This window comes from Neovison vison, chromosome X, assembly GCF_020171115.1.
Source record: "Neovison vison isolate M4711 chromosome X, ASM_NN_V1, whole genome shotgun sequence".
NCBI classification, from domain to species: domain Eukaryota; kingdom Metazoa; phylum Chordata; class Mammalia; order Carnivora; family Mustelidae; genus Neogale; species Neogale vison.
In genome coordinates this window covers 26,883,931-26,904,809 of record NC_058105.1, presented here as the reverse complement: position 1 = coordinate 26,904,809, position 20,879 = coordinate 26,883,931, and the positions used below count along the sequence as shown (strand labels likewise).

Genomic DNA, 20,879 nt, shown 5'->3' with positions numbered 1-20,879 from the left:
TGGTGTAAGAGAATGGTCGAGTTTCATTTTTCTACACACAGCTGTCTAATTTTCCCAGCACCATTTATTGAAGAGACTGTCTTTTTTCCACTGGATATTTTTTCCTGCTTTGTTGAAGATTATTTGACCATAAAGTTGAGGGTCCATATCTGGGCTCTCTACTCTGTTCCACTGGTCTGTGTGTCTGTTTTGTGCCAGTATCATGCTGTCTTGGTGATCACAGCTTTGTAGTAAAGCTTAAAATCAGGCAACGTGATACCCCCAGTTCTGTTTTTCTTTTTCAACATTTCCTTAGCAATTCGGGGTCTCTTCTGGTTCCATTCAAATTTTAGATTTCTGCCTTCGGCTCAGATCATGACCCCAGGGTCCTGGGATCGAGCCCCGCATTGGGCTCTCTGTTCCTTGAGGAGCCTACTTCCTCTCTCTCTCTGCCTGCCTCTCTGCCTACTTGTGATCTCTGTATGTCAAATAAATACATAAAATCTTTTAAAAATTTTTAGATTTCTTTGTTCCAGCTCTTTGAAAAACGCCACTGGTATTTTGATCGGGATGGCATTGAAAGTATAGATTGCTCTAGGCAGTATGGACATTTTAACAATGTTTATTCTTCCAATCCATGAGCATGGAATGCTTTTCCATCTTTTTGTGTCTTCTTCAATGTCTTTCATGAGTGTTCTGTAGTTCCTCAAGCACAGATCCTTTACCTCTTTGGTTAGGTTTATTCCCTGGTATCTTATGGTTCTCGGTGCTATCATAAATGGACTCGATTCTCTAATTTCCCTTTCTATATTTTCATTGTTAGTGTATAAGAAAGCAACTAATTTTTGTGCATTGACTTTGTATCCTGCCACATTACTGAATTGCTGTATGAGTTCTAGTAGATTGGAGGTGGAGTCTTTTGGGTTTTCCATAAAAAGTATCATGTCATCTGCAAAGAGAGAGAGTTTGACTTCTTCTTTGCCAATTTGAATACCTTTTATTTCTTTTTGTTGTCTGGTTGCTAAGACTTCTAGTACTATGTTGAACAACAGTGTCCAGAGTGGGCATCCTTGTCGTGTTCCTGATCTCAGAGGGAAGGTTGCCAGCTTTTCCCCATTGAAAATGATATTTGCTGTGGGTTTTTCATAGATAGATTTTATGAAGTTGAGGACTGTTCCCTGTATCCCTATACTTCGAAGTGTTTTAATCAGGAACAGATGCTGCATCTTGTCAATGTTTTTTCTGCATCAATTGAGAGGCCCATGTGGTTCTTCTCTCTTCTCTTACTGATTTGTTCTATCACATTGATTGATTTGCGAATGTTGAACCACCCTTCAGAGAGATTCAAATCAAAACCACATTGAGATACCACCTTACCCCAGTTAGAATGGCCAAAATTAATAAGACAGTAAACAACAAGTGTCGGAGAGGATATGGAGAAAGGGGAACCCTCTTACACTGTTGGTGGGAATGCAAGTTGGTGCAGCCACTTTGGAAAATAGTGTGGAGGTTCCTTAAGAAATTAAAAATAGAGCTACCCTATGACCCTGCAATTGCACTACTGGGTATTTACCCCAAAGATACAGATGTAGTTAAAAGAAGGGCCATCTGTACCCCATTGTTCATAGCAGCAATGGCCACAGTCACCAAACTGTGGAAAAAGCCAAGATGCCCTTCAACAGATGAATGTTTAAAGAAGATATGGTCCATATATACAATGGAGTATTATGTCTCCATCAGAAAGGATGAATACCCAACTCTTGTATCAACATGGATGGGACTGGAGGAGATTATGCTGAGTGAAATAAGTCAAGCAGAGAGTGTCAATTATCATATGGTTTCACTTACTTGTGGAGCATAAGGAATAACACAGAGGACATTGGGTGAAGGAGAGAAGTGAGGGGGGGAAATCGGAGGGGGAGATGAACCATAAGAGACTGTGGACTCTAAGAAACAAACTGAGGGTTTTGGAGGGGAAGGGTATTGGGGTTTGGGAGGGCCTGGTGGTGGATATTAAGGAGGGCACATATTGCATGGAGCACTGGGTGTGGTACATAAACAATGAATCTTGGAACACTGAAAAAATTAAATTAAATTTAAAAAAATATATTAGCAATCCTGGGGCACCTGGCTGTCTCAGTCTGTTGAGCATCTACCTTCAGCTCAGGTCATGATCCCAGGGTTCTGGAATGAAACCTTTGCATCAGGCTCCCTGCTCAGTGGGCAGTCTGCTTTTCTCCCTCTGCCTTTTCTCCCTGTACCACTCCCCCTGCCTGTGCTCTCTCGTTGGTACTTTCTCTCAAATAAATAAAATCCTTAAACATCTTTTAAATAAATAAATAAAAATATTAACAATCCTAGGCTGCCAAAATAACAGCCCAAATCAAAGCAGGCAATAATCCCGTTGTCATCCACACTGGTCAGATCACATCTGATTTATCCAGGTCAATAAAATATTGACAAATAACCATAAGAGAGAGACTGAACAGTGAGGGAACTTATCATCATGTTGTAAAAATAACTGTTGTAGTATTGGGACATCTCTTGTCTGAAGAAAAGAAAAATAAGGGAAGATACGTTATCTGTCATTAAAAAATGTATGCAGCCATCAAAAGAAATGAAATCTTGCCATTTGTGACAACATGGATGGAACTAGAGGGTATCATGCGTAGCGAAATAAGTCAATCAGAGAAAGACAACTATCATATGATCTCCCTGATATGAGGAAGTGGAGATGCAACATGGGGGCTTAAGGGGGTAGGAGAAGAATGAATGAAACAAGATGGCATTGGGAGGGAGACAAACCATAAGTGACTCTTAATCTCACAAAAAAAACTGAGGGTTGCTGGGGGGATAGGGGTCGGGAGAGGGAGGTGGGGTTATGGACATTGGAGAGGGTATGTGCTATGGTGAGTGCTGTGAAGTGTGTAAACCTGGCAATTCACAGACCTGTACCCCTGGGGATAAAAATACATTATATGCTTATTTTAAAAATTAATTAACTAATTAATTAGATTTTTTAAAAGTTATAAAAAATTTTTTTAAAATGTGGACTGCCATATGGCAAAGGGATTAAAGTTCTCTGTGTCACTCTAAGTAGTGAAATAGGACTAGCAAACAGAAATGGTAGGAGTATAGATTTTGATGGGGTACCTGGGTGGCTCAGTCAGTTAAGCATCTTCCTTCGGCTCAGATCATGATCCTGGGGTCCTGGGATTAAGCCCCACAGCCGGCTCCCAGCTTCCTGTTCCCAGAACAGGAAGACTGATTCTCCCTCTCCTCCCCGTTCATGTGCTCGCTTGCTATCCCTGTCTCTCTCAAATAGATAAAATCTTTTTTTTTTTTTTAAAAAAAGTAGATTTTGACTCAATACTCAAAAAACCTTGTCTTTTGCTAAAGGATCTTTTAAAAAGTTTGAACATATCAGAGACTTCCTGATGTTGTTTCCTTTCCATTATTATTCAGCCATACTTTCTTCATAATAGTACAGAAGTAAAATTCAACCTCGTCCTTCCTGAATTTCATAAATTCTTAATTAGTAGGATTCAAAATAATGAGATTTTATTGTACACTGCTTAAGAAAGATTTTCAAATTTTTTAATCTCCTTCTTCCTGTTTATTTTTAATCCCATGCTTTGGCCCACCATGTGCCCTCAAGTCCCACTGAAGCAGAGAGCACACAGAAAACCCACACAAAAATGTAAATCTGAAAAATAAATATGCGTGGTTGGTTTAAAAAGAGTAAGAATTAACATTTAAAGCAATGGTAATTTACTCTGATCTGTAATTTTGAGCTCCTATGCTGAAATTGCTCATTTGGAAATTACCAAGTGCTTGGGTCTCATTTGTGATCTTCTTCCTGCATACACCCAGCACACAAAGGAGTCATAATGACCGGCTGAGTCACTGCTGCCATCTCCCTAAAGCATGCTCTCCAAATGTCAATACCATTTTCTATGGTGCTGTGATGAAGATTCCCGACCATAGCTTGCTTACATTACAGGACGGGTCCTGGAATGTGTTCAAAGGGCACGTGATCTTCATCTGTCCTCCACTGCTCCACTGGCCAAAGGGTCATGCCACAGATCATTCTGGCTTTGCAGATCACTCCCGTTACCCATTTCCATTAGTTATTGCCTAAATATAAATGGAAAACAATTAAATTTATGGGAAGAAGGGAGCTGCTTTTGACTGGATCCCCCAAAAGTGATATCTATACTTGATGAAATTATACTCAGATTATGAATTCCTACCAGAAGCAAAAATATAGACCTGATATAATATTAGAGACATAAGTACTTGAAAAGACCAGTACATAGAAAACCCTGTGCTATTCCGTGGCTCATACTTTAAGACATACTGCTCTTCCCAACTTCTCAAACCCCACCTCCAAAAGCGTTACCCAGAATTCAAACATCACACCTTTTCCATCTTTCCCATTTAATTAGTTGTCAGATGTAAATTAACTAAAAAGGAACCAATAATCCCTAGTAAATTTAATTTAAAAAGGGGAAGAGGGCGCCTGGGTGGCTCAGTGGGTTAAGCCGCTGCCTTCGGCTCAGGTCATGATCTCAGGGTCTTGGGATCGAGTCCTGCATGGGGATCTCTGCTCAGCAGGGAGCCTGTTTCTCTCTCTCTCTCTCTCTCTCTGCCTGCCTCTCCATCTACTTGTGATCTCTGTCCAAATAAATAAATAAATAAATAAATAAATAAATAGGGGAAGAACTGAGGAAGACTTAACATGACTGAACTTTTTCATAATTCTGGGATCAAAGGACCAGTATGATACCTTTGTTAGAAATTGTGTTTGTCAGGTTTTCTTAGTTCTTTTACTTGGGAGACATAATTTATCTTGTTGGATAGTCATAATCATGTAAGAACCAACCATGTTATAAGGTTCTATCTCTACATACACTGTCTCGTTCCGAAAAAATGTTTAGTGGAAGATCAAAGACAGGAGCTGCAACAGGAAATGTTGAGGCCAAAAACAAGGAAAAAGCTTTAGCATTCATTCCATAGATGTTTTGATAATGCATGTCAATCAAAATAGTTAGGTACTATAATTCAGCTATGATTGCTTGAATCTGGCCCAGCTTGGTGGCCACGAGTTGTAGAATCTTCCTTAAATCAATATAGAGGGTGCCCGGGTGGCTCATTCGGGTAATCATCTGCCTTTGACTCAGGTCATGATCTCAGGGTCCTGGGATCAAGCCCCTGCATTGAGATCCCTTCTCAGTGGGGAGTCTGCTTCTCCCTCTCCCCTGCTCATTCTATCTCATAAATAAATAAATAAAATCTTTTTAAAAATAAAGATAGAGATGCTGACTGTCTGGATGGTCAAGTCTGGAGTCATAAGTAAGCCTGCTTTCCACAGTGTGTAAGATATGAAGGGACCCAACGGACTGTAATAAATACACATAGAACCTTTAATACAGGAAGAGTTTAAAAAGAAAAACATCATCGTTTTTCTTCCTTCTTTCAGGATTTTCTATTCTCCAAGCGATTATGGAAGCAGCAGTGCAAAACAACTGGCAAGTGACAGCCAGATCTGTGGGAAACATAAAAGACGTCCAAGAATTCCGGCGCATCATTGAAGAAATGGACAGGAGGCAGGAAAAACGATACCTGATTGACTGTGAAGTCGAAAGGATTAACACAATTTTGGAACAGGTACATTTGAGATTTATTCTACCCCCAACCAACATGCTAAATCATAAACCTTAGGCAGCTCCCATAGCTAATAAATTAGCCAACAGACTAGATAGGCCAACAGATTTTGATAGTCTCTCTAATCTTTTTTCTTCCCCAGTGGCTGCAGGGAAAAAAAAAACTAAGCTGTTGAAAATTGCATACCATAATTAATCTGGAAGTCTCTGCAATTTAATGCTACCTATCACACTTCAGTTTCTAGATCGCTGACTACTTCAAAGTAATCCCCTTCCTTTTCCATACCTTCACTCCCAGCGCTGACCAGACAAGGGATTAGGCAGGACAGAAGGGAAGAGTTTTGTTTCCTGGGGCGTGGGTAGTTGCAGAGTGTCAATGGAGTCCTCCCTAGGTTCAAATTTGTGGATATTTTTGTAGAATAGCCCTCCGGTTCCAGAGAAAAACAGAGAGAATGTGTACACGTAATTTAGACACTCTTGTAAGATGGCATACAAGAGAAAAAAAGTGTTTATGGCTTTTAAAATGTGAACGAATTGAAAAAGAATTAGATTGGGGGAAGAATACAATTCAATGGGCCCAAATGTTTTCATTACCAAGCTTGGGTATTTAAATTTAAGACTAAAAAATATTGGAAAAAATGTTTCACCCTAAGCCAGATGAATACTCTGTTTCAAATTGAAATGTCGTGAAGGTTTATTATTTTCCTTAGAAGTCTCAATTTTCCAGTTAATAACAGAGTGCCTGTGCTGCCATAAACAAAACTGTAGAGGAAACATTTCCATTTTAATTCGATCCCAGTGTACCTGGGGCCAAAACAGCTTGGGAGATTGAAATTATAGTGAGCAGCCATTGACTGGGAGAGCTGTTTTTATAGCAAATTAAATATTAACAATTTGTCAGATATCCCCCGATAAGAAGACAATGCAAAAAAAAAATAATAATAGGGAAGGGAAGGGAAGAGGAGAGAGAAAAGGAGGGAGAGAGATTGAGAAAGAGAGGAAGGAAGAGTGAAATTGCTGAGCCTGCATCATGGAGATATGAAGCCGCCTCCTTCCTGAGAACCGTATCACCTCTAGTGAAACGCATCTCACAGGAAATCTAGAGCATACCCTGGCTAAATCAAATTTCCCAACTAACATTCTCTTGAGCTACCCAAATGATCCACCCCTCCCTTCTAAAAAAAAAAAAAAAAGCCTTTGATTTTGTTAGATCTTGAAAGTGAAGAATCAGGTCAGTGATGGTGGTGTATGTACTACATGCCCTCTAAAATTTTATACCAAAATAGCCTTTTAGTGGGTGACCTACTTAATAGCCTAAAGCACAGGGACATCTTCCTTGTTGTACTTTGTTTTCCTTCTTTTGTATCAGGAACTTTGGTTTCTTGAATATGTCATATTCAGTTAAGTCTTCTAGGTTTTATAGGGTCTTACACTGGAGGTTGGGATTTTTCAGCATGATGTAATAGAAAACGCAGTGGGTAGAGCTCTGAATCTTATGTAGCTATGTGGTCTTGAACAATGAAAATATCTATGCCTCAGTTTTCTCATCTACATCACAGGGAAAATAAAGCATGCTCTATCTCCCATGATTGGTGTAATTGCTCCAAGAGACATAAACTGTTATGTCTGGAAAAAAAGTCATTATTACCAAGCTTTCAGGAAAACTAAGCTAACATTATTCAAAAGCCCCTTTCTCTCTTTTCATGTATCACTTTCTATCTTCCTTGCTTCTATATGTACATTCACAGTATCCCTCAATATACTTTCTATACAATTTTTCTGAACAAGTTTCAAAGAAAGGTTTTAGCAACATCCAGTTAAGGCTAAAGAGTTCATTTCACTTATTCTTTTCCCCTCTTTCAAAGAATTGTTATAGAACTACCAACTCAATGTTTTCTCTGCCATTTAAGGAATTTCTCCTACTATGAGGTAGGCACCACAATTGTCTTATTTGCAGTCATATTTCCAGTGTCCAAAAGAGTACCTGGCACATAGCAATGGATGGGTGGGTGGATGAATGAATGGATGGATGAATGAATTAATATTGAACCAGCACATTCTTAGTAAGTTTCACTATGATTTTGCAGTGCTTCCAATAAGAGGCAAAAAATTGCCTGCAGCCACATAAGATTACTAAAGCACACATTTCCTAAAGGTTTAAGATGGGGGCTCTCTGCTCAAACCTATTCTGATGATAACATGAATTCGCCATAATTTATTTTTTATATAAAAATAGATTTCTCATTAAACAAATTATTTAAATTAAGCAACAAATTCAACATGATGCTTCTTTAGGGGAAAATTTGAAAAAATTAACTGAATGCTAAGATACAGAGATGTCACTTTTTTTGTTGGTTCCTAACCATTCTTTTGACAAATTTATCCTAATTCACAATACAGATCCTGGTTAGAATGATGACATTTATAATTCAATCATTACCATGTTCTTATAAAATATGGCCATATCCTCCAAAGGTGTTTTCAACTTTGATTGAGGTGATTTTCATAAAAGAAAGCCACAAATGATACTTCATGCCACTGTTTGGGGTAGAAGAGCCTGTTGCACCAACATAGCGCTATTCCCTGCAGATTTGATTTTGGCACAAAGTTTGTATTGTACTCTATATCCCATGGGTGTGAATGAAAAGACATCAATACGGTGCAATTTTTCAAATATAAACAGGTCTCCAATATAGTGTTATATATCATAATCTCCCCATTTTATGATATAGGTTCTAATTTCCCTGTGAATGTTCAAACCCTTAGAGGGTAAATACGAATTCTTCTAACATGTCTTTCCAAAGCTTTTTCTTGAACTCTTTCCAACTCTCAGACAACAGCAGAAAAAAAAAAGACTCAAAAGAGGTACTAATATCACTATTTAACAGTTCATCTCTAAGGAAAGTATTCACACTTAACACCTCTAAGAATTAACATAGAAAAAAGACCTAGAGACAGATGAAAGAAACCATGAAAGACAGTCAGGGTTCACAGAGAATATTTAGAAACTGCAGATTTTGAATCTAAAAATGAAGAGCACTTTGTATAGGAAGATTTAGGTGTACTAGGCTGAATGAAGCACTGACCTGACCAGATACAGCATTCCAATTACTGTACTGTGTTCATGAGGCCCTCCCTGTTGGTGGACAGCTGCCTTCCTACAATGACAAATCTAAACATTCACTTTGGAAAAGGTTGCCTCTCATGGACTTACCTACCTGTGACAGAGTAGATCCTTCATCCCCGTAGCATATACATGTGGACTGCTTTTAAAAGTCAGGCCCCATAACGTGATATGGCTCTGTTCCACATTTTAACTTTATTTGGGGAGGCAGCAGAACAGAGAGTTTCAGAACGTGGACTTTGGAGCCAGTCGGCATGGATTCTGTCACTAGGTGCGTGACCTGGGGCAAGTTGTTCAACTCTCTGTGCCTCCATTTCCTGGTTGTAAAATGGGAATGGTAACTGCCCATTAATGACTTAATAATATAGGCAAAGCTTTTAGAAGATGTCTGACACATGGTGTTTGGGTAGTGCTTTGGTGCTGAATGACGTGTTTTCACATACATTATCTCATTTGAGCATCACTATGGGAGGCAGGCAGGGCAGAGCTCTGAATTTTATGTAGCTATGTGGTCTTGAACAATGAAAATATCTATGCCTCAGTTTTCTCATCTACATCACAGGGAAAATAAAGCAATGGACACTTAGTGACACTTTGATGATTTGTCCAAATGTGGTGCTCCGCTCATTCCTAGTAAGTGGCTAAGCAGGGACAAAACTCAGGTCTTCTGACTCCTAGTCCAGTGCTCTTGCCCCTACACTGACCCACTTTCCTTAATTTCTAAGTCATTTATTAAATATTTAGTCAAAGCCAAATCCTAGATTAGGCTTGTTCATCAGATTATGTTGGAAAACACTTGCAAAGCAATGGGAGAAGATCCAGAGTGGAGCAGCAGAAAATGATTAAAGCATTAGAAAATGGGCCCTACAAGGAAAGGCTACCTGGTGTTTGGGCTGTTAAGGTTGGTGAAAGAGAACTAAAAGGCAGTTTCATCACCATCCTCAAGTATAAAGAGTTATCATAAAGAGGACACTGGCCAAACCACTCTGCCTGCCCGAGGACAAGACCAGAGCAAATGAGCTTAACTAGGACTAGAGAGAGAGTCAAAATTTAAAAGGACTCATTACAAGGAGAGAAGAAACTGGAAGAAAGAAAGTAAAAGCTCACCAGTTGAGGCAATATGGATGTGGGACTATTCCAGAGTAGGAAAAAGTCAAATCTAGAAAGTTTTAAGATTGTTTTTGAGAACAGACTAATATTCTGAGCTAATCCTGTCTGTTGCCAAGTAAATAACATTTTAGAAGATTTATTTTAATGAACAGATAAGGGTATTTCCCAAGTTGCCTTTCCAATGGATATCTAAAAGTTTGTCTCTTTAAAGGCATTTAAACATCCCCCTTAGGGCTTTATTGTGTTTTAATTATTTTCATAGATAATTCAAAGGGAAATCTCAGGCCAGCCCCTATTTGAATTACGGCATATGCAAACTTGGTGGGGCCCAAACCAACATGTGGCAATGTGCTACTCTCAGGAAAAATACAGATTATATTTCTCCTGGAAATATTTCAGGCAAAAATCACCTCATTGTGGATGATGTGAAAGGAACACTTCTTAAGGACAGAATCCTAAAGCAGGTCAATCCTTCAGGCTCCTTTCATTTGAGAACTCTGTCACTTCAAAGACAGTAATTTTAAGAATGAAACATCCAAGTTAGGAAGTCAGGTCTCTAAAAGTAACAATTTAAGCAAGATGAACACTATTAGGGGCCTTTCTAAAGTATGAGGCTATCACACAAAAGAGGCCGTGCTCACTCCAAAGTGTGTGTAGCAATTGGGGTCACTAGAGCACTGTTGCCTATGGCTAGACCTAGGTCAAGTGAATTAAAAATGTTATATAGCCTTATGCCTACTCCTGGCCTCACTCTTCACTCAGTACAGAGTGGTACCATCCAGTTGCTCCCCTCTGTTTTCTCCCCCTTTGCCCCAGCCCTAACTCTCAACATTCCTTATAGAACATTTAACTGACATACCAGTCCACGAGACAGTTTGTGTTAGCATTTCCTCTTCCTGGAAGATCTTGTTTTTGGTAGAGTTGAATAAACACCAGCCTGGTAATCAGATAGGCTTGACTTCAAATCCTAGCTCTATTATTTCCCTTTTGCATGACTTTGAAAAAAGTGACTTAATTTCTTTGAGGCTCAACTTTCTTATCTTGAAAGACCATTCCACTCCCTTCCTTTCATGTGATCCTCAAGTGTTGTGAGGATCAGATAAGATCTGACGGATCTGTGGAGAGCACCTGGCACAGCGCTTGCATCCAGTAGGCACTCAATAACCAGTAACCATAGTTGTTTGTCCACTAGAAGGAAGTTTTCATGCTTGCAAAAATTAGTTGTTGAGGGACTGTTGTTGCTCAGTGTCTTCGTGGATTTTCCAAGATACAGTTCAATCTAAGGTCTCAATATGAGAACAGAGTTTTAAGACCTAGCCTCAGGTCTCACTAATATGAGTTTAGCACATTAGACAACCTCTCTATTTTTCTTACCAGTATAACATTGGGTAACACACAGTGACTGATAAGCTCAAGGACTACCTGAGAATTAACTAGATTTTTCAACATCACTTAAAATAATTAAAGGCATTAAAACCTTAAACCACCTATGACAACTGGGCATTTTAATTACAAATAGAAATCAAGTGGTTACCAAGTTCCAGATACCACTTTAATCAATGTGTGTGGGTATGTGTGTTTATATATCTCATGTGAGTTAATCCTCATATTAGCCCTATAAGGTAGATGAGAATATTATCTCCATTTTACAGATGTGGAAACTGAGACATAGAGGCCATACAGCTAATAACTGGTGGAGCCATAATTTGAACCCAGGGGGTCTGACTCCAAAGGCTGTGAATCACTGCACTCATCAGCCTTGGGTCTGACTGAGGTTTTCAAGCCAAGTAGATTCAACCGGAGTTTTAAGAGATAAGCATCTTGATGAGGCCTAGAACAGCTTTGTTTACAACAACCATTGATAAACAACAAGAATTTCACAGATATTTTCTCCACTTGATGAGGATCCATATTCCATTAACACACGGAATTGAAAATAAGCCCCTTAAACCCACCCTTTGGTGAAAAGCTCATTTATAACAAACAAGTTCATTTATTTATGGGACCAAAACAACTTATGCAATGGGCCCCCTCAAAAGTAGGAATAAATTGTGAGAGATACTTTATCAGAGCAACTAGCATTCCCATCTGTGTGTAATTCTCAGGTAAAGAACCACAATCTCCATTTGCCCTAGATGTTGCCTGTTTCCTACTTCTCTTGCTAGGGAATAAGCTGAATGTAACTGGAAAATTCTGGAAGACAGCCTCCTCTTCCCTTCATTAACCTCCAGAAAACCAAACATAAAATAGGACTCATTCTGGGAAAGTATAAATGCCCACAGGATAAGTGTTTGAGGTGGGTGCTGAGCTTTTCTCAGCTGCTAGATTTGAGAATGTTCTTCACTCCCACCCAATATCACCCTTAAATCCAAGTTAGAGGAGCCACTACCTTGAGCTCCATGATTTAGAGGGCTCTTCATGTTGCAAACACTAAAACACAGAGACAGGATTTTTTCTTTTGGGTATTGGGAGTTTTTGAACAGTTAGTAGCTGGTGGGACACCAGGAAAAAAGGGGAGAGGGACACATAAGCCAAACTGGACTCCCCATATCAGAGCACAAAGGCCTATAGGGTTAAGGGGGAGTAGGGTAAGGGCAGGAGCAATGAAGGAGAGATTGACAACTTATGCCATAGGAAACAAGAGGAAAAATGACTAATTTTGTTTACAATTGGCCTCCTCAAGTCACCCTAAGCAAAGAATCTTGGCAGATATGTTTCTCCAGATAACTGCGCTCCCTCCCTCTACACTACTTGAATGATGTAGTTTTGGAAGACATGTGGAATTTCTTGGCAACTCCAAGTCAGAAAAGTGAGGCTTGGGACTGGCAACTTGCTGTCCTTGGCTTCTTGGAGAATTTGACAGGTCCACCCCATCCCGGCTTCAGGTGGGTCCAGCCACAAGGCAGGAGTTCTGAGCCCAGGGCTCCGATTCCATCCCATCCTGCTCTGCCCCAGCAGACTGTGTGGATCTCACAAGTAGTAGCTCTGGCCTGGGAGAGAGCCTGAGTCCTTGAGCATTCTGATCTATTTCAAGGGCATGGCATGCAGAGCTTTGGGTGTGTGAAGGATTTCAATCTAAAATGGAACTAGAGGGTCTGAAATGGAAAATCTCATGCATGTGCCTTCAGGAAAATGAAACTTAATAATTGAGAGGACTAATCTCCCATAAATGCCTGACTTCACAGAAAACCAGAACCTCTCTCCTGACCAATGAATATCCATCAAGAATCTCTTTTCATCCTCAAGCCAATGAACTTATTGCTGGGACACTGACTAGACTTCCTCACTCTTTGCACTCCTTGCCCACAAATACTGCCTACCCCATACCCTAGACAGACTCACCTGAAGCATGCTACAGTTTGCATTTCCTAGAATAGTACTTCTTCTGCTATTCCTGAACAGACTCAATTTCTGGCCATTTGAGCTTGCCTCAGTTTATTTCTTTATTTGGGGTGACAGGGAGATACTCAAGCAGGCCAAGGCATACCTTGTTTTTGGACATTTTAACATTTAAATATAGGGTATGTGGTCCTCCATTTGTATTCCTGCCATGGGTTCAAAAACATTAGGGGTGAGCCTGCTCCTATTCACCTATATCTCTCATATCTAAAAACATAAATGCTCTGTCAAAATGTCCAGTTTATTCCAGAAGAGTAGGTTTTTCTGAACACTCTAGGCTCATTCAGTGTAAATGTAGCTCTTCCAGTCATCTATCATATTTGTTTGGTGAGGCAGATTAAGGAGGGTGCTTTTTCACAGTAATAGAATCTCTTCCTGACTAGCTAAGATGCTATGGGAAGTTAATCAGGTATCTGGTAAAACTGGGATAGAGAGTGATATGCCCATCACTCTTGGAAGATTTTTATCCTACTTCTGTCTCTCAGAGGTGGGTACAGGCTACTCCAGAAAATCCTCCTGCTACTTTCATATCTTTTGTTTTATTCCATAGATATTCCTTTTTACCCTATCCAAATTCCAAAGGAGAAGATGGTCAGAGGACACGGTTAAGATAAATTATGGGTCTGGAGGGGCAGTGAAATAGAAGTAAATTATTCAATTTTCTCCTCCTTTCCATGCCCACTGCCACAGCATACTCTCAAGAACTATGTTTGTTCAATTCCTTTCTTTTTTTAAGATTTTATTTATTTATTTTGGGGGGAGAGAATAGATGGGGGGTAGGACAGAGGCAGAGGGTGAGAAAGGATGTCAAACAGACTTCATTTTGAGCACAGGGTCTGATGTGGGGCTCCATCTCACAACCCGGAGATCATGACCTGATCCAAAATCAAGAGTTGGATGCTTAACCAACTGAGCCACCCAGGAGCCCCTGGTCAATTCCTTTTCAACACTAGGGTTTGTCTAAGAAATATTCTCTATGCTTAGACTTCCAGAGTTCTTCTAGAGACCTCCTTTCAGAAGCATAGTTACAAGCTGAGAGCTAAGCATTTTTCTTCCATTACATGGTAGTGGTCCTATACTTCACACTTAGGTCTATGTCTTCCATGACTTTCAGATATATGGTGGGCTGGTACTGGATAGGAGATAGTACAATGACACTGGAGACCCCTTGAACCAAAGCAAGGCGCTGTTTATTTACCAGCCTGTGACTACAGGTGGACTAAATGAGAAGTATTTCAGAATCTTTAAACAAAAAGATACATAAGGGATTTGGTAGGTGTTATTTACCTGGATTTCTAAGGGTATCTGAGATTGTATCCTCATGAGAGAGAAAAAAGGGCCACATAGAATGGGATCTCTTAGAATGGAGAAATAATTGCTTACCTATCTAAGAAACCACTGCACAATTAGGTAACTCATGAAGAAAAAAGAAGGCAAAAGGATCAGACCTCTGGAACAGGCTTTGTAATTTACATGGAACACTTCCAAGGCAAGGGTCAATCAACTGTTCTGAGGCTAACCTCACACAAGGGCTTATATTAGAGTACTGTACTAAGCACTATTAGAAGAAACAAAAGTTCTGCTTCTTTCCCTTTTAAGATCCGTAACAGCCCCTAGTAATGTAAATCAAATGAGAGAGCAGCATATCTCAACAAATGTAAAATAACATAATAAAGACAAGGTACATATGTGCTGGTAGAATAAAAGGAATTAGAAAAACCCACAGCTGATTTTTGCATATGAGTTAATTCATCAGAGAATGTAACGTCAAAGTGTTTCCAAGACCTATGTCTTTCCATCTTCTTCCCCCGGGAACATGGTAAGGCCCAAATATTTTTAAAAAAAAAAAAAGAGAGAGAGAGAGAGAGGCCACATTTCTCTTTGTTTCTCCCTTCTTCCCAGTCTCCTAATGGCCATACTTCCAGACATAGATAACCAAACAAACTCACTGGCCTTTCTTCATCTCTTGATGTATTTTACAAGATGTTCCCTTTCTTTTCCCACATCCAGCCATTCAAGTTTTCTCCCTGAAATGAAATTGGCTGCCTCATACATCCTTTTCAGGGACCTTTCTCAATTACTTCACCAATTATGATGTCCTGTGGTCTCTATTTCTTACCCTACTGACATGATGATTTAAAGCGATTACTTAACATATATTGGACTACCTTAATAAATATTCTGAATCAAAAATGCACCACAAAATTGCATAACAGTGTCCCAGAAACAGAACTTACGGTTGGATTTCTTAAAGATACTGACAGCTGACATTGTTTCTCTTAAATCCAGCTTAACATCTGGCCTCCAGACCCTACGTGAATGGGCAGAGCCACACACTTATACTTGCAATAAAGGTCTTCCAGGTGTTAGGTGATTTCAGCACTCACTGGCAGCCTTAAACAAACTTGTTCCCTAAACTGCAAAGATATTTATCCTAAGAGTTAGTAGCAGACACCAGCACTCTATATCTAGAGATTTTATCTTCAGCTTATTAAACAGGATAGTCTGATTCTCTGGTCATTACTTCACACTAGACTGGCTAGACTGGCTTTGTGACTATTCAGAAACAAATCCCCTCTGGGAAAATAAAGAGAAAAAACTCATTCAAGATCATTACTTTGAAACAGCAAGACAATTGTTTATTTCAGATGATAGAAGGTTTGGTCTCAAAAAGAAACAGCTCCTCCTCAACCAACAGTTCCCTCCCCTTATTTTAAAAAATTGTATCTAATTATTTGCTTGATTATTTCCTATGAGGTCTGAGGGTTTTATTTTAAAAAATCAACACAAATTTGAATTAATTTTCATTAGGTAACCTCATGGATTCCTTGGGATGACTGGAGACATCTTAGAGTTTTATAAAGCGGAGTACAGAGGCCTGGAGGCAGACCTGGGTTCTAGCCCCAAGCTGTAGAACTCCAAGGGGTCACTTAATCCCTCTGTGCCTCCATTTCCTAAACTGTAAAATGACTGTGTTCTATATGATGGTCCCTCCGAGGTCCAACAGGCCATGATTCCCAGAGCGGTGAAAAACAGGGTAGGCAATTCGAGAAATATTGAATCCCAACCCATGTTACCATACATTGTTCTAGATATGGACAGGGGGGAAGACATGTCTTTCATGCTATACTAGTAGGGGTGATAAGGCAATACAATCATTCTGGAAGGCAGAGTATGATAAGTATCTAAAACTATGTGAGTCAACTTTCCTGCTTTCTCAGATGGCCAGGCTGGTGGCCATCACAGAATGTTTCTTTGCTGACTGTGACTCTTGCAAACCTCAGTATCAGTAAGCTTTGCTTAGCCTTGGAGACACAGATGGAGGGGGGAATTGAGATGCTATGCCCCAAGGCCAGTAAACACCTGGAAGTTTATCATTTACCTCTCTCCTTAGAGTACAGATTAACAAATGCCCCCGTTAATAGGATTTTCTGGTTAATGAAAGTTATGCACTTATGTATAGGCAAATATCACATCAGCCCTTATATCTGAAAAATGATAAAATAATATCTGGAATATGACTGGGGAAAATTCCTGTCAGGAATTTCTGGTAGTTGGCTTCTGATTAACTGCAGTTTGTTCATCATAAACCTATCATAAGGTCCCTGTTATAACCTTATCCACTGTCATACTCCTGCTCATGTGTCCTTCACACATAGTAGATTACAGTAAAAATTTATTCAATCATTGAAAATAGAGCTACTCTACTACCCAGCAATCACACTACTGGGTATATATCCTAACGATACAAACGTGGTGCTCCGAAGGGGCACGTGCACCCGAATGTTTATAGCAGCAATGTCCACAATAGCCAAACTGTAGAAAGAACCTAGATGTCCATCAACAGATGAATGGATAAAGACTATGTGGTATATATATACAATGGAATACTATGCAGCCATCAAAAGAAATGAAATCGTGTCATTTGCAATGATGTGGATGGAACTAGAGGGTATTATGCTGAGTGAAATAAGTCAATCAGAGAAAGACAATTATCATATGATCTCCCTGATATGAGGAATTTGAGAGGCAGAGTGGGGGTTTGGGGGTAGGGAAGGAAAAAAATGAAACAAGATAGGATCAGGAGGGAGACAAACCCTAAGAGACTCCTAATCTCACAAAACAAATTCAGGGTTGCTGGGGGGTAGGGGTTAGAGACAGGGTGCTTGGGATATGGACATTGGGGAGGGTATGTACTGTGAAATGTGTAAGCCTGACGATTCACAGACCTGAATTCCTGGGGCAAATAATACTTTATATGTTAATAAAAATAATCAATAAAAAATTTATTCCATCAAAAGGCCTTCTCCCCCATCTATTAACACCAACATTTTAGGATTAAGCCTGGTAACTTATTCCAAACTTCTAAAGATATGAACAAATTAAAATGCAACAATAAAACTAATACAAATATTTTCTTTTGTTTTGAGTTGATCCCATCACTTAATCAAGTGAGACTGCAGGTCTTTAAAAAAAAATAGAAAGGACACATTGACCATACATAGCTCTTTCATCCCTCCACAGGCAAAGAGTACATTTTCAGTTAGCATGGGAGGAAAACACCTTGATACCTGTTCCTTTGTATGGCTTACACAGTGAATGTGCTGGGTAAGCCTTTGCAGGCACTGAGAGGTTGACTAAATCCTATGCATTAGAATAACTGCCTTGTAAACATTAATGAATTTTTTAGAATCATCATCATGCTTTATTAGGAAGTTTACCCAGATTAAGAGCAACAAAAATGTAGCAATTAGAAGGTTGATCACACAGCTGCATGATTACCGGAGCCTTGTCCTAGATTCTAACAGATGCTGTAACAAACAGTTTCATAAGGGCTGCAAGAACCACAGTTTACAACAGCAATGCAAAAGCTAATTATTGTTCCCATTGCCACAGGACCCTTATGTTTAAAATAATTTAGATTTCTGGGATTTCCTATAGAGAGACACCAAGCAAAATAAGTGCAATGATTAAAAAATAAAATAAAATATGCAAACTCAAGTTCTTTACTGTCCTAACACTGAAAGGCAATGATAATTAACTGATCCATGCTAAGGTCTGGACTTTGATAAGATGGAGTGTGGGAAAGAGTCCTTAGTCAATTTGTTACCAACCGCCCCATTGGCCCTTCCAGTCAAATCTCATGTCTGTTGGGGCAGCCTTCCCTCAGTCCAGATCTATCTCTGCCCAGAGGTTATAACAAAGTACCAAGTAAGGGGTTCCTTTCAACAGGCCAGAACCAGGACTTGGGAGATTGGTGACAATTACTGTCATGTCACTAGAGGTAGAGGTAAGGGGAAGAAAGAAGTAGCCAGGTACCACTAGTCTCTCTCCAACCTTTAAAAATAAATATAGCTACCAAAGAGCCTCCCAAATACACATGAGCCCCCGTAATGCCTTACTTGGGTAAAGAATAGCAGTTGACAAATATCTTCTGAAGTAATCCAGTGCTAGGCCAAAGACCCAAAAGTTGGCTGAGTTCTATCTCAAGATCACCATGTGACCTTGTAGAGCCACCTCACCTTTCATCATTTTAGTGACTCCGGCCATAAAATATAAGAAGACTTCCTTACCTGACAGGGTGACAAGATGAATCAGACTATTTCTCTCAAGTATTCTAAGATCCTCAGAGAGGGCAAGTCTACACATATCAAGCATAAGAGTCATTGCACCTCATGTCTTAAGGAGGAGAAAATGAACAAGGAAAAAGAACGTGTGGTCACTGAGCTTGAGAACTCAAAAAGGATCTAAGTTTCTTCTATAATCTGAGGTGCATCTAAGAAGAGGGAGACTGAAGTGGGGGAGTCACCTTAAATGTCTGGATCTGTGAGTCTTACTAGGGCCTGGCAGGTGCTTTGATTATGATTTTGTGGGCCAAAAAGGTCTTTCCTAAACATGGGTATTGTATTAAAATTTCCATGGCTTAACTTCAGATGTTTTCATGTCTTTAATTGCCCCAACAGTGGAAATTCTAGCTCTAGGTATAAGTGGATCATTATTGAGGACAGGGGCAGGAAGGGTGCCATCTCTTTCAAAGTTCAATGTTGCCAGACAATGTGCCTGCCAGTCTTAAGAATGGGGACACAGAACTAGGTGAACCAATGTGCAAATCAGAACCTTAAAATGATATTATCTAAAACACACACACACACACACACACACACACTCACAGAGGTAAATAAGAGGGAAGAACCAAAATAGAGTAGGACCTCAGTAACACTGTGTCTTAGATTGAGAGATGAAGATCCAGGAACACTGCATCAGGGGACTAGACAGTCAAAGAAGATAGTATCAAAAGCTTCTTAATGACAATTTTTAAGTTCCTTCGCTGCTATGTCCTCAACAGCTCCAACAAGTCCCTTTCACTTCTTTTGACCTATTTCAAACTACTGCCTGTGCTTAACTTGAGAACCTCCTACTCAATAAATCGCTCCTCCTCCCCCTTCCCTGGCCAATATAAAATCAATTGTTGCTTGACAGACTGCTTTGTTGCAGTTTTCTCAAAGGCACAAAGGAGAGAAACACACCTTCTTTGTACATGCATTAACTTAATTTCAGTTTCACCCACTCAAGCACAGCGCAATCCTTCAAACTCTGACCCAAACCCTTTTGCTATTTGGTGTCCATGGCAACGACCACCAAGCCACTCAGAGGGAGTTGTAAGGAGTGACAGGAAAGTGCATCTCTCAACAGAGCTTTTAGTTCCTTTGCATTTGCTACACCAATAGCAGGTGGCAGCAGGTCCCTCCTGGAATCCTCAAGCATTTGCTTTCCTAAGGGAAGGGCAATGTCATTCTCATCTCCTCCCCAGAACGCTTCTCACACCCAGCCTGTTGAAGATAAAGTACTAATTGTGGAATATTGAAACTAAGTGGGAGGGCATTTTTTGCCTGAGAAAACTTCCCAGGGGTCTCCTTCCCCAGCAACTCTGTCCCCTGCAGCCTCCACCACAATACCCTGCTCGCTAAACTATAGCCAGTGACCAAGAACCCTCAAAAGACAATACACATGAAATCCTACCCACTTTTCTTTCATGACCCTTACCACTCAGTGACCCGAAACTCGTTCTCTTAACTTAAGTCATGTCAATGCACGCATGGCAATCTTGCCATCAAACTATTTGTAAAGAAAAAGGGCTATCTATGCTAATAATGATCCAGATACTGGAAGATCTATGAACCAAGAGAAAAATGTATGGTTTCTCCAAACATAGTGAAAGCTGTTCAATTTACAAACTGATTTCATGAGTTCCATATTATTTGCTTTGCTCAGAATTTAGCTGAAAACTTGTCAGATGGTGATGAATTTCCCCTTACTCTCGTCCAGAGGAGGACAGGGATAGTTCCATTTGCAATCTCATTTCAACAGAACCCAACATATCTAACAAAGGCTTTCTGTGTAAAAACTAGCTCAGACTTGATTCTTTATGGAAACTGAAAAGGACCCATTACTCAAGTGTCCTCTTCATAGAATCTACATATACAGGAATACTACTTGAAGCGGGGGAAACAAGTGAATGGCTTTATCTTCTTAACTGCATGAAAAAAGGAAACAGGAGGCTCTACGCACAATCCCTTCCAGCAGATTTGCTGAAATCTAAG

The 20,879-nt window shown here is 39.8% G+C and overlaps 1 protein-coding gene across 9 annotated transcripts in view; it reads left to right on the top strand.

Moving 5' to 3' along the window:
* Positions 1–20,879, top strand: part of GRIA3 (glutamate ionotropic receptor AMPA type subunit 3) — a 290,604-nt gene that overhangs the window by 133,666 nt on the left and 136,059 nt on the right. For all 9 annotated transcript variants that reach the window (XM_044234397.1, XM_044234395.1, XM_044234396.1 and 6 more), the window contains one exon: positions 5,462–5,649. In XM_044234397.1, the coding sequence (XP_044090332.1) occupies positions 5,462–5,649 (188 nt within the window). The remainder of the gene's footprint in view (positions 1–5,461; positions 5,650–20,879) is intronic.